General features: G+C 48.0%; 1 protein-coding gene across 3 annotated transcripts in view; it reads left to right on the forward strand.

The window, feature by feature from the left end:
- CACNG6 (calcium voltage-gated channel auxiliary subunit gamma 6) overlaps positions 1-12,824 on the forward strand; it is a 20,138-nt gene extending 7,314 nt beyond the window's left edge. For 2 of the 3 annotated variants that reach the window (XM_025368611.1, XM_025368612.1), the window contains one exon: positions 12,113-12,824. In XM_025368611.1, coding sequence (XP_025224396.1) covers positions 12,113-12,351 — 239 coding nt within the window. In that variant the 3' untranslated portion in view covers positions 12,352-12,824. Of the gene's footprint in view, positions 1-1,206; positions 1,345-12,112 lie in introns of all 3 variants that reach the window. The other variant, XM_025368610.1, reaches the window with a different exon arrangement.
- Positions 12,825-13,089: the final 265 nt, after the last annotated feature.

Here is a 13,089-nt window from a genome sequence, read left to right on the forward strand (position 1 = left end):
TGGTGGCAGGCACCTATAATCCCAGCTACATGGGAGGCTGAGGCAGGAGAATCGCTTGAATGTGGGGAAGCAGAGGTTGCAGCGAGCTGAGATTGTACCACTGCACTCCAGCCTGGGCCACAGAGAGCAAGACTCATCTCAAAAAGAAAAAAAAAAAAAAAGAATCTTCTGACAAGATGGAAATGATGGAAATACTCTGTTTCTGTGCTGACCCATATGGTGGCCATGGCCCCATGTGACTCCAGCGTGCTTGGAATGTTGCTGGTGTGACGCAGAACTGAGTTTCTAATTGTGTTTAATTTAAATTGATTTAGCATGGAGGCCACATCTGGCTAGCAGTGAATATACTAGACAGTGTTGCTCTAAACACTGTGCCCTTTCTTTTTATTCATTTTGTATTTGTATTTGTATTTATTTATTTCTTTATTTTATTTTAGTTTAGTTTATTTTTGAGATGGAGTCTCGGTCTTTCACCCAGGCTGGAATGCAGTGGCGTGATCTCAGCTCACTGCAACCTCCACCTCCTAGGTTCAAGCAATTCTCCTGCCTCAGCCTCCCTAGTAGCTAGGATTACATGTGTGCACCACCAGGCCGGGCTAATTTTTCTATTTTTTAGTAGAGACAGGGTTTCACCATGTTGGCCAGGCTGGTCTTGAACTCTCCTGACCTCAAGAGATTCACCCACCTTCGCCTCCCAAAGTGCTGGGATTATAGGTGTGAGCCACTGCACCTGGTCCACAGGAGGAAATTTAGGCTGAGAAGGGTTCAGCCTAAATTCCCACTGGAATCTGGAAAATCCTAGCAGAATCTTCCATGTAGGAAGTAGTTAGGGAGATTTCCATCCTGGATCATTCCACTGTAGCACGCTGCCTTTGCCATCGTCTCCCACACACCCGACTACCTCAGCTTCCTCACCTATAAACCGGTGGTAACCAGATCCTCAGTAATAATTGGTAATTCTCAACTCTTTCGAATCCTGGCCCTCTCCTCCCCTTGCTTGGTGACTTGAGAGAACTAACTGACTCTTTCTGAGTCTTAATTCCTTCAACAGTGTAAGTAAAATGTTGGGCTGGATGATATTCTACTTGAAAATATAGAATTCTTGTCCTGAATCTTACATCTTCCTGGTTCTGGGTTCCTACAGGTGAATCCTTTTCATTCCCTACATCCCATGTTCTCTGCTTCTTTCCTCTCTCCTCCCGGCAGAGGTGAATCTGGCAGCTGCGGTGATAGCAGTGCTGGGCCTAGTAGTCATGGCCTTGGGGTGCCTCTGTATCATCATGGTGCTCACTAAAGGTGCAGAGTTCCTGCTCCGAGTTGGAGCCGTCTGCTTTGGCCTCTCAGGTGAGGGTTCAGAGCCTGGAGGCTGAGGACATTGCATGCTGGGAGGATCTCCAGGCACTGTTGCATGCTGGGAGATGGGCTCTCTATGCACTGTTGCATGCTGAGAGTAGGGTCTCCACACACTGTTGCATGCTGGGAGGTGGGATCTCTCAGCCCTGTTGCATGCCTGGAGTTGAGGGGAAGCCCAAGGGCTATAGTAGGTTCAAAGATGGGAGAACCCCAACAGCCGGGCTAAGGATTGGAGGGTGTCCAAACATTGTTTTAGATTTGGAATTGTTGCATGCTGGGAGATGGGATTTCCAATCACTGTTGCATGCTAGGAGTTGGAGAAAGCTCAAGGACTATAGAAGTCTCAAAAATTGGAGAGTTCTAAGCCCTGTTGTTGGCTGGGAATTGGAAGCTATCCAAATACTTTTTAAGGTTTGGACATGGCATCCCTAAACACTGTTTCATGCTGAGATGTTTTGAGCATTATAGCCTGTTGAGAGGTCAGGAAACCCCAGGGCCTGTAGTAGGCTCGAAGGTGGAAGAGTTCCAAGCCCTATTGTTGGCTCAGAATTTGATGGTCTCTAAATGCTCTTTTAGATTTGAGATGTGAGGTCTGCAAGGACTGTTGCATTCTTAGAGCTGAAGGTCTAAATAAAATGCTGCATCTTATGAAATGTAGCCCTCAGGAATGAACAACAATTCAGTTTATTGTACTTCCAGTTCAAATCCTTGCAACAGCTCTATTAGACAGGGCTTACTATCCCCCATTTTATTTATTTATTTATTTATTTATTTATTTATTTATTTATTTATTTATTTATTTTTGAGACAGAGTCTCCCTCTGTCACCCAGGCTGGAGTGCAATGGCATGATCTGGGCTTACTGCAACCTCTGCCTGCTGGGTTCAAGTGATTCTTCTGCCTCAGTTTCCCAAGTAGCTGGGATTACAAGCAGGCACCACCACACCTGGCTAATTTTTGTATTTTTCAGTAGAGACATGGTTTCGCCATGTGAGCCAGGCTGGTCTCGAACTCCTGACCTCAAGTGATCTGCCCGTCTTGGCCTCCCAAAGTGCTGGGATTATAGGCATGAGCCACCACACCCAGCCTCCCCCATTTTATAGATGGGGAACTTGAGGCTTAGAGAAGTCGGATGAATTACTCATGGCCACACCATCAATGATGGCATGATGGCAGAGGTGGGATTTTAAACTTGGTTTTCTTTCTTTCCTTTTTGAGATGGTCTCATTCTGTCACCCAGGCTGGAGTGCAGTGGCACGATTTCAGCTCACTGCAACCTCTGCCTCTAGGTTCCAGCCCAAGTTGTGCCCTGAATCACTGTGTGACCTTGGAAGGTTCATTTTATTTTCTGGGCCTTGGTTTTCTTATTGGATCAAATGTTTTTTCTTTTCTTTTCTTTTTTTCTTTTTTTTTTTTTTTTTTTTTTTTGAGTCAGGGTTTCGTTCTTGTTGCCCAGGCTGGAGTGCAGTGGTGCAATCTCAGCTCACTGCAACCTCCACCCCTCAGGTTCAAGCGATTCTCCTGCCTCAGCCTCCCAAGTAGCTAGGATTACAGGTGTGTGCCACCACGCCCGGCTACGACTTTCATAAAACACTTTTATGTCAGCACCTTCCCGTGCACCCCCACGGGTAATGCAGGTGTGAATTTAATCATAACACCAGCACCAAATTCCTACCAAGCTACGAATTCCATGAAAACAGGCATCATCTTGATCTTTTTCATCGTTCAGCCCTCAGGGAGTTAGAGAGGGCCTCTCTGGGGAGGTGACGTTGACGATGTCAAAGTACGGACAGACAAGCTGGGAGAGTTTGCTGCGTTGCAGATCTTGAAAGCAAGCCAGTGTGACAGGAGTGTGGACAGAGATAGGGAGACTGGTGCAAAAGGTGTCACTGCATTAATGTGAGATAAATGTCACTGGCCCTGTGACATTAACAGGGAATCAAGAAGATCTAGATTGGAGTCCCAACTTCTTAACAGCTGTGTAATTGGGGCGAACCTTTTTCTATCTCTGAGCTTAAATCTCCTTATAGCCACGAACTCACTCATCCAGGTACCTGTTGATATTGTGTCCATCCTATCCAGCCATCCATTTATCCTTCCATTGATGGATCAGTTTCCTCCTTGTCTCCCCTTCCTTCCTTTCTCTCTCTTTCCCTATCTCTCTCGCTCCTTTTTTTTTTTGTTTGTTTGTTTTGTTTTTGAGACCGGGTCTCGCTCTCTCATCCAGGCTGGGGTGCAGTGGCACGATCTCATCTCACTGCAACCTCAGCTTCCAGGGCTCAGGTGATTGTCTTCCTACCTTTCAGCCTCCTGAGTAGCTGGAAATACAGGCGCACGCCGCCATGCCCGGCTAATTTTTGTATTTTTTTTTTGTAGAGATAGGGTTTCGCTATGTTGCCCAGGCTGGTCTCCAACTCCTGAGCTCAAGTGATCTGCCCACCTCGGCCTCCCAAAAGTGCTGGGATTATAGATGTGAGCCACCACACCTGGCCCCTCTCTCTTTTCTTTCTTTTCTACCCACTTTCCCTTCCTGTCTCCCTTCAGTCATCTATTTCTCCATTTTTTTTTCACTTGTCCATTCATTTAACAAGTATTTCTTTAATATCCAGTGAGTCCTAGATGCTGTGCTAGGAGCTGCTGAGGATGCAACGATGAATCAGATAAAGATGATGTTTGGGCCGGGCGTGGTGGATCACTCCTGTAATCCCAGCACTCTGGGAGGCTGAGGCGGGCGTATCACGAGGTCAGGAGATCGAGACTATCCTGGCTAACACGGTGAAACTCTGTCTCTACTAAAAATACAGAAAAAATTAGCCGGGCATGGTGGTGAGTGCCTGTAGTCCCAGCTACCCGGGAGGCTGAGGCAGAAGAATGGCGGGAACCCGGGAGACGGAGCTTGCAGTGAGCCGAGATCGCGCCACTGCACTCCAGCCTGGGTGACAGAGTGAGACTCCATCTCAAAAAACAAAAAAACAAAACAAAACAAAAGATGATGTTTGTTCTCACGGAATTTGTAGCTTGGTAGGAATTCGGTGCTGGCGTTATTATTGAACTCACACCTGCATTACTCCTGGGGGTGCACAGGAAGCCGTTGATATAAAAGTGTTTTATGAAAGTCTTGGGCACAAAAGTGTTCTGCAGATTTTACCACCAACTGAAAGTGAAGGAGGATTTGATGTGGTAATTACTGTGGTTAGATTGGGTGTCAGGGACTGGGGTGGGTTGAGATTTTGAGGTCTCCCTAGATAAAGGGACATGTTCAAGTTGTCTTGTTTCTTTGATATATATATGTATCAGCTGTTGTTCTATGTTTTAGAGGTATGACACAGAGAAGTCTGCTGCCCTCGTGGACTTACAGTGCAGTGGGAGAGACAAATGAGATTAAGAGACATTGCTCATATAAATCAATATATATTCATAACTACCAACTGTGATGAATGCTATAGATAAAAAGTACAGAGTATGAGAAAAGTGTACGACAAGAGACCCACTGTAGATTTAGGTGGCAGTGGTTAGTGAAGGCGTCCCTTCGAAACATGTAATTCATACAGAGATGTGAAGAATAAGGACATCTAAGGCAGGCTCAGGGAAGGGGAAGCGGAAAATTACTCCAAGCAGTATAAAGGTCTTCAAGCCTGAACAAATCTGGTGCATTGAAAGTCCTGCTCCAAGCTGCGAGAGTGTGGGAGGAGCAGCTTGAGAGGAGGCTGGAGAAGCCGCAGGAGCCAGACCCGTGTGCCTCTTTATTTAATGTATTTTTTATTTTTGACACAGAGTTGTGCTCTGTTGCCCAGGCTGGAGTGCAGCAGTGTGATCTCGGCTCACTGCAACCTCAGTCTCCTGGGTTCCAGCGATTCTCTTGCCTCAGCCTCTGGAGTAGCTGGGATTACAGGCGTCTGCTGCCACACCCGGCTAATTTTTGTATTTTTCGTAGAGACAGGGGTTCCCCATGTTGGCCAGGCTGGTCTCGAACTGCTGACCTCAGGTGATCCGACCACCTCGGCCTCCCAAAGTGCTGGGATTACAGGCGTGAGCCACCGTGCCTGGCCATCCACCAGCAAATTCTATTGGCACTGCCTCCAAAATGTATTTTGAATGCAAACTCATACTTCCATTTCACCATGACACTAACCCAAGCCATGGCTATATTTCCCCGAGATAATTTCTATGGCCTCCTCACTGTTCTCTATGCTTCTCCTTTTAACCTCCTCAAGCCCATTCTCCACAGAGCAGCTAGAATGATACTTCTACTTTTTAAATTTTAATTTTTTTAAGACAGGGTCTGGCTCTGTAGCCCAGGCTGAAGTACAGTGGCACTATCACAGCTCACTGCAGCCTCAACCTCCTGGGCTCAAGCAATCCTCCCACCTCAGCCTCCCGAGTAGCTGGGACCACAGGCACACACACCACGCTGGGTTAATTTTTAACATTATTTGTGGAGACAAGGTTTCACTGTGTTGCCCAGACTGATCTTGAATTCCTGGGCTCAAGCATCCTCTCCCTTCAGCATCCCGAAGTGTTGGGATGACAGGCGTAAGCCAAATGATAGTTTTTTTCTTTCTTTCTTTCTTTTTTTTTTTTAGATGGAGTTTTGCTCTGGTTGCCCAGGCTGGAGTACAATGGCACGATCTGGGCTCACCGCAACCTGACTCCCAGGTTCAAGCAATTCTCCTGCCTCAGCCTCCTGAGTAGCTGGGATTACAGGCACCCGCCACCATGCCTGGTTAGTTTTCTATTTCTAGTAGAAACGGGGTTTCTCCATGTTGGCCAGGCTGTTCTCGGACTCCTGATCTCAGGTGATCTGCCCACCTCGGCCTCCCAAAGTGTTGGGATTACAGGTGTGAGCCACCACGCCCGGCCCCCAAGTGATACTTTTATATCAGAAGTCAGATCATGGATCCTCCCCACAATAAAAGCCACCTAAATTCCTACTACCAGAATAACATGGTGGCAAGGCCTCGTGTGGGCTGACTCCTGACGCCCTGTGACTCCATCTCCTGCCGTCTGCTCTCCCTGCTCCAGCCATGCCGGCCTCTGCTGTTCCCCAGACGCTCTAAGCTCATTCCTCCCTCAGCGTGTTTTGCCCGGCTGCCTCCTCAGCCTGGAACATTCTTCCACCGGCGCTTCAATTAAATAATTTCCTCATATTATTTAAGTCTCTGGTCAAATATCACCATCTCAGAGAGAACAGCACTGACCATCGTGTCTAAAGCGGACTCATTTGGTATCCAAGAAAATGTTAAAAAAATAATAATAATAATAAAAGAGCTGGGCGCGGTGGCTCAGGCCTGTAATCCCAGCATTTTGGGAGGCCGAGGCAGGTGGATCACAAGGTCAGGAGTTTGAGACCAGCCTGGCCAACATGGTGAAACCCCGACTCTACTAAAAATACAAAAATTAGCCGGGCGTGGTGGCGGGCGTCTGTGGTCCCAGCTACGCAGGAGTCTGAGGCAGGAGAATCGCTTGAACCCAGGAGGCGGAGGCTGCAGTGAGCCGGTTCTTGCCACTGCACTCCAGCCTGGGCAACAGAGCGAGACTGTGTCTCAACATAAAAATAAATAAATAAATAAATAAATAAATAAATAAATAAATAAATAAAAATAATAATAATAATAAAAGATAAAGAGGGTGTGTAAGAGAAACTGGGTGTGGTGGCTCACACCTGTAATCTCAGCACTTTGGGAGGCCAAGGTGGGCGATGTCTTGAGCCCAGGAGTTCGAGACCAGCCTGGGCAACATACTGAAACCCCATCTCTACCAAAAATACAAAAACTAGCTAGTCTTATAACCTGATCTCAAAAAAATAAATAGATAAACATGTAAAAATAAAATAAACTGGCCAGGTGCAGTGGCTCACGTCTGTAATCCCAGCACTTTGGGAGGCCAAGGTGGGCAGATCACAAGGTCAGGAGTTTGACACCAGCCTGGCCAACATGGTAAAACCCCATCTTTACTAAAATATAAAAAATTAGCTGGGCATGGTGGTGCGTGCCTGTAGTCCCAGCTGCTCGGGAGGCTGAGGCAGGGAAATTGCTTGAACCTAAGAGGCGGAGAGTGCAGTGAGCCAAGATCACGCCATTGCACTCCAGCCTGGGCGACAGAGTGAGACTCCATCTTAAAATTAAATTAAATTAAATTTAAATTAAATTAAATTAAATTAAAAACCAGTCGCGGTAGCTCACTCCTGTAATCCCAGAACTTTGGGAGCCGAGGCTGACAGATCACTTAAGACCAGGAGTTCAAGACCAGCCTGACCAACATGGTAAAACCCTGTCTCTACTAAAAATACAAAAATTAGCTGGGCGTGGTGGCAGGTGCCTGTAATCCCGGCAACTCGGGAGGCTGAGCGGGGAGGATCATTTGCACCTGGGAGGTGGAGGTAGAAGTGAGCTGAGATCCTGCCACTACACTCCACCCTGGGTGACAGAGCAAGACTCTGATCTCATTAAATAAATAAATAAGTAAGTAAATAAATAAGTAAGTAAATAAGAAAGAAAGAAGACTCATGTCCAGCTGGGACTTTATCTGCCTTATTTTTCTTCACAGAATTGATCACTACCTGACATTCTCTATTTATTTATGCCCGTATTCATTTGCCAGGGTCCCCATAAGAAAGTACCGCAGCCTGCGTGGCTGTGGTGCAACAGAGATTGATTTCCTTGCCGTTCTGGAGGCTGGAAGTCTGAGACCAAGGTGTCGGCAGGGACGGTTTTCTCCAAGGCTTCTCTTCTTGTCTTGTCAATGGCCAACTTATCCATGTGTCTTCACATGGTCTTCCCTCTGTACCTGTCTGTGTCCACAGTTCCTTTTTTCTTTTTTTTTTTTTTTTTTTTGTTGTTGTTGAGTCGAAGACTGGCTCTGTCACCCAGGTTGGAGTGCAGTGGTGTGATCTCTGCTCACTGCAACCTCCCCCTCCCAGGTTCACGTGATTCTTCTGCTTCAGCCTCCTGAGTAGCTGGCATTACAGGTGCCCGTCACGACATCCAGCTAATTTTTGTATGTTTTAGTAGAGACGGGGTTTCTCTATGTTGGCCAGGCTGGTCTCAAACTCTTGACCTCAGGTGATCCACCCTCCTCTGCCTCCCAGAGTGTTGGGATTACAGCCATGACCCACTGCGCCTGGCCTTCTTTTTTTCTTTTTTTGTTTTTTATGTTTTGTAGAGACAGGGTCTCACTATGTTGCCCAGGCTGATCTTGAATTCCTGGCCTCAAGAGATCCTACTGCCAGAAACTTTTTTATCTCATAAGGACACCAGTCGCATTGGATTAGGGTTCCTTCTGAGGACCTTGCTTTAACTTAATTATCTGGTTTTTGTTTGTTTTGTTTTGTTTTTTGAGACAGAGTCTCACTCTGTTGCCCATGCTGGGGTGCAGTGGCTCGATCTCAGCTTGCTGCAGACTCTGCCTCCAGGATTCAAGCGATTCTCCTGCCTCAGCCTCCCGAGTAGCTGGGATCACAGGTGTGCACTACCACACCCAGCTAATTTTGTATTTTTAGTAGAGACGGGCTTTCTCCATGTTGGCCAAGCTGGTCTCAAACTCCTGAGATCCACTTGCCTTGGCCTCCCAAAGTGCTAAGATGACAGGCATGAGCCACTGCACTCGGCCTTAATTATGTCTTTAAGGACTCTATGTCCAAATACAGTCACATTCTAAGGTACTTGGGGTCAGGACCCCAAAACCTGAACTTTTTGTGGAGGACACAATTCAGCCCTCAACAATGCATTTAACTGATTATTGCTCATCTCTCCTTCTTGGATGAAACTCTAGAAGGTCAGGGACTTACAGTATCATTTATGTATTATATTTTATGTATTTTGTAATAAGAGCTCAATGAACATCTGTTCAATGAATCAAAGAATACGTGAATCAAGTCTGCTGTGGTGGTTCACACCTGGAATCCCAACATTTTGGGAGGCTGAGGCGGGAGGATTGTTTGAGGCCAGGAGTTTGAGACCAGCCCGGGCAATGTAGAAAGATCCTGTCTCTACAAAATAAATGAAATAATTAGCTATAGTGGCTTGCCGCTGTAGTCCCAGCTACTCAGGAGGTTGAGGAGGGAGGAGGGCTTGGGCCTGGGAGGTCAAGTTTGCAGTGAGCTGAGATCGCGCCACTGCACTCCAGCCTGGGTGGCTGAGACCTTGTCACTAAAAAAAGAGGAAAAGAAAAAAAAAGGAATGAATTAGGAGAGGAATGAAGGGGAGTTCTTGTCTCAATGCTTTCCCACCTTCCATTCTATAATGTTGGGCTGCGTGGAGCAAAGAAGGGGCTTTTAAATCACAGCATCTGGGCCGCATTATCCAGCCCCTAATCAAAATCACAGTGAATGGCCGGGCGCGGGGGCTCAGGCCTATAATCCCAGCACTTTGGGAGGTGGACGGATCACCTGAGGTCAGGAGTTCCAGACCAGCCTGGCCAACATGGTGAATGCCCATCTCTACTCAAAATACAAACATTAGCCGGGCGTGGTGGCACAAGCCTGTAGTCCCAGCTACTTGGTAGGCTGAGGTAGGAGAGTCTCTTGAACCCGGGAGACAGAGGCTGCAGTGAGCCGAGATTGCACCATTGCACTCCAGCCTGCATGACAGAGTGAGATTCTGTCTCAAAACAAACCAAAAACAGTAAACAAACAAACAGAAAATAAACCACCAGAGTGGGGCTGGGGTGCAGGGAGGAAGCAGGGTCAGGCGTTGGGGTTGGGACTCCAGGACTGGAGAGAAGCAGGACTCCAGGGTCTGGAGAGAAGGCGACTGGGATCCATGACTCATGCGTGACTCTCAGACGGTCCTGCATGACCAGGCCCCTGCCTGCCTCTGCAATCCCATTAACACCTCTCTCCCCCACCCCAACTCTCCTTGCTCCGACCACACTCAGCTTTTCTCTTTTCTCCAAACACTCTGTGCTGCGTCCTACACAGGGCCTTCGCGTCAACCCCTCCTTCTGCTCAAAACAGCCGTTATTTCGTTTTGAGCATGACTGACTTCTTTTCATGCTTCAAGTCCCAGCTCAAATGGCTTTTCTCGACATCATCCAAAGTCCCTGCTCCACCCCTGGGTGCCACTCTCTCTGTTTCTATTTCCTTCCTCTCATGCATCACCCTCTGAGATTATCTTGCCTCCTCATTTGTTTATTTTGGACATTGCAACCTGGAAGCCTGCAAGCCCTCGACAGCCAGGGGATGTGCTTTGTTTGCCAGGCAGTGTGTAAAGATTTCTCTGAGTTGACGTTTAAAGGTTGGAGGAATTCCCATAAAAATAATAATCATTTAAGCAATTATAGGCCTGGTGCGGTGGTTCACCCCGGTAATCCCAGCACTATGGGAGGCCAAGGTGAGTGGATCACTTGAGGTCAGGAGTTCTAGACCAGCCTGGCCAACATGGTGAAACCATGACTGCTAAAAATACAAAAATTGCCAGGCGTGGTGGCTCAGTCCTGTAATCCCAGCACTTTGGGAGGCCGAGGCAGGTGGATCACAAGGTCAGGAGTTCGGGACCAGCCTGACCAACATGGTGAAACCCTGTCTCTACTAAAACCACAAAAATTAGCCAAGCGTGGTGGCGTGTGCCTGTAATCCCAGCTACTCAGAAGGCTGAGGCACGAGAATCGCTTGAACCGGGCAGGTAGAGGTTGCAGTGAGCCGAGATCACGTCACTGCACTCTAGCCTGGGCGACACAGCGAGACTCCATCTCAAAAAAAAAAAAAAAAAAAATTAGCCAGGCGTAGTGGAGGATGCCTGTAGTCCCAGGCACTCAGGAGGCTGAGGCATGAGAATGGCTTGAACCTGGGAGGCGGAAGCTGCAGTGAGCTGAGATCATGCTGTTGAAGGGCTGCAGCTGGCTTCTGCCGTCATTTCCACCTCACTTTCTGCCCTGTGTGCTTACACTTTCTCATGCCCCCTGCAGGCATCTGAGTTTTGCAGACTTTGGTTTATTTGCTTACTGTCTATCTCCAAGTAATACATAAGCTCCACAAAGGTAGGACCTTTCTCTATCATGTTCTTTCTTTTTCACTCTTTTTAAAAAAAAAATCAGCCTGCAATCCCAGCTACTCAGATATTTATATGTGTATATATGTAATACTCATATATTTATATGTGTGTGTATATATACACGCACACACACACACACACATTAGCCAGGCGTGGTGGCACACGTCTGTAATCCCAGCTACTTGGGAGACTGAGGCAGGAGAATCGGGAGGCAGAGTTTGCAATGAGCTGAGATTGCACCACTGCACTCCAGCCTGGGCAACAGAGCAAGACTCCGTCTCAAAAAAAAAAAAAAAAATCTAATGAACCATATTCACCCTACAGTGCTGCGAACACCAGAATGCCTTTCTACCCGTCTAGCTGTGATTCTATATCCGCCTTTTAATCATTTTCCAGCATACAGTTCTGTGGCGTCAATTCCGTTCACGTTGTTATGCAACCATCACCCCCATCCACCTTCAGAACGATTTTCATCTTCCCCGGCTGAAATTCTATACCCGTTAAACACCAACTCCCCTTTTTCCTCTTCCCTCCGGCCCTTGGCCACCACCCTTCTACTTTCTGTCTCTACGACTTTGTGTCTTTTTTTTTTTTTTTTATTTCCAGCTTCCCAATTGCGCCTGCTATATAGTAGGTGTTTAGTAAGTATTTGTTGAGTGCATGTGTGGGAAGGTGCCAGGGTGGGCAGGAGGGCTGGGAGAGGATGGCAGAGATGTTCAGACACAGCTGAGGTCCCGGGGGCCTGATGGCGTGCTGTCCTCTCTCCCGCAGGCCTGCTGCTCTTGGTGAGCCTGGAGGTGTTCCGGCATTCCGTGAGGGCCCTGCTGCAGGGAGTCAGCCCGGAGCCTCCCCCAGCCCCACGCCTCACCTACGAGTACTCCTGGTCCCTGGGCTGCGGCGTGGGGGCCGGCCTGATCCTGCTGTTGGGGGCCGGCTGCTTTCTGCTGCTCACACTGCCTTCCTGGCCCTGGGGGTCCCTCTGTCCCAAGCGAGGGCACCGGGCCACCTAGAGCCACGCCTGAGACTTCTCTAAGCAACCACCAAGCCCTTTGACCTTCTCCATTGTACCCCCAAGATCTTTTTGCTCCATCTCCTGAGGAAACTGTGTTCTCCCTGCTCGGGGGCCCATGTTTTTTTACACGCCTGCATCCTGTCCCCTTACCCTTTCTCTGTAAATACGCTTCTCTTGGTGGCTGTATGTGGTTTGCTTGGGGTTGGGATGGGAAGAGGCTCTTTGCAAACGAGGGTCCCCAGGGAAGAGTAGCGGGGACCTGATGGGGTAGCTGGGGTGTGGGGCGGGGGGATGAGGTCAGGGGTCTTGGATGGGAGTTGGGGGCCCCTTCATTTCCCAGGTGTGGATCGATTCACTTGCCGGGAGAGACTTTTTACAACTCATCTGCAGCTCAGGGTGGGGGTGGGGGGAGATAGGGAAGGGTCTGACCTGGCTGTGATCTGATTTGGGATTAAAGGTTTGGAAATTTAACAGCTTTGGTTTGGAGTCTATTTGTGACGTGATTGTGCATTAGGGGGTAAAGAAAAGAGACCCCGTATACCGTCCAGAAACGTGCCACTCATAAGCCCAGAAGTCACGTGGAAATGAACCCATATACAATGGTTCAGAGTGTGGAAAGCACAATATACTTTTTATTTTTATTTTTATTTTGAGATGGAGTCTTGCTGTGTCTCCCAGGTTGAAGTGTAGTGGCACAACCTTGGCTCACCGAAACTTCCGCCTCCTGGGTTCAAGT

Source organism: Theropithecus gelada, chromosome 19 (genome assembly GCF_003255815.1).
Source record: "Theropithecus gelada isolate Dixy chromosome 19, Tgel_1.0, whole genome shotgun sequence".
Classification (NCBI taxonomy): Eukaryota; Metazoa; Chordata; class Mammalia; order Primates; family Cercopithecidae; genus Theropithecus; species Theropithecus gelada.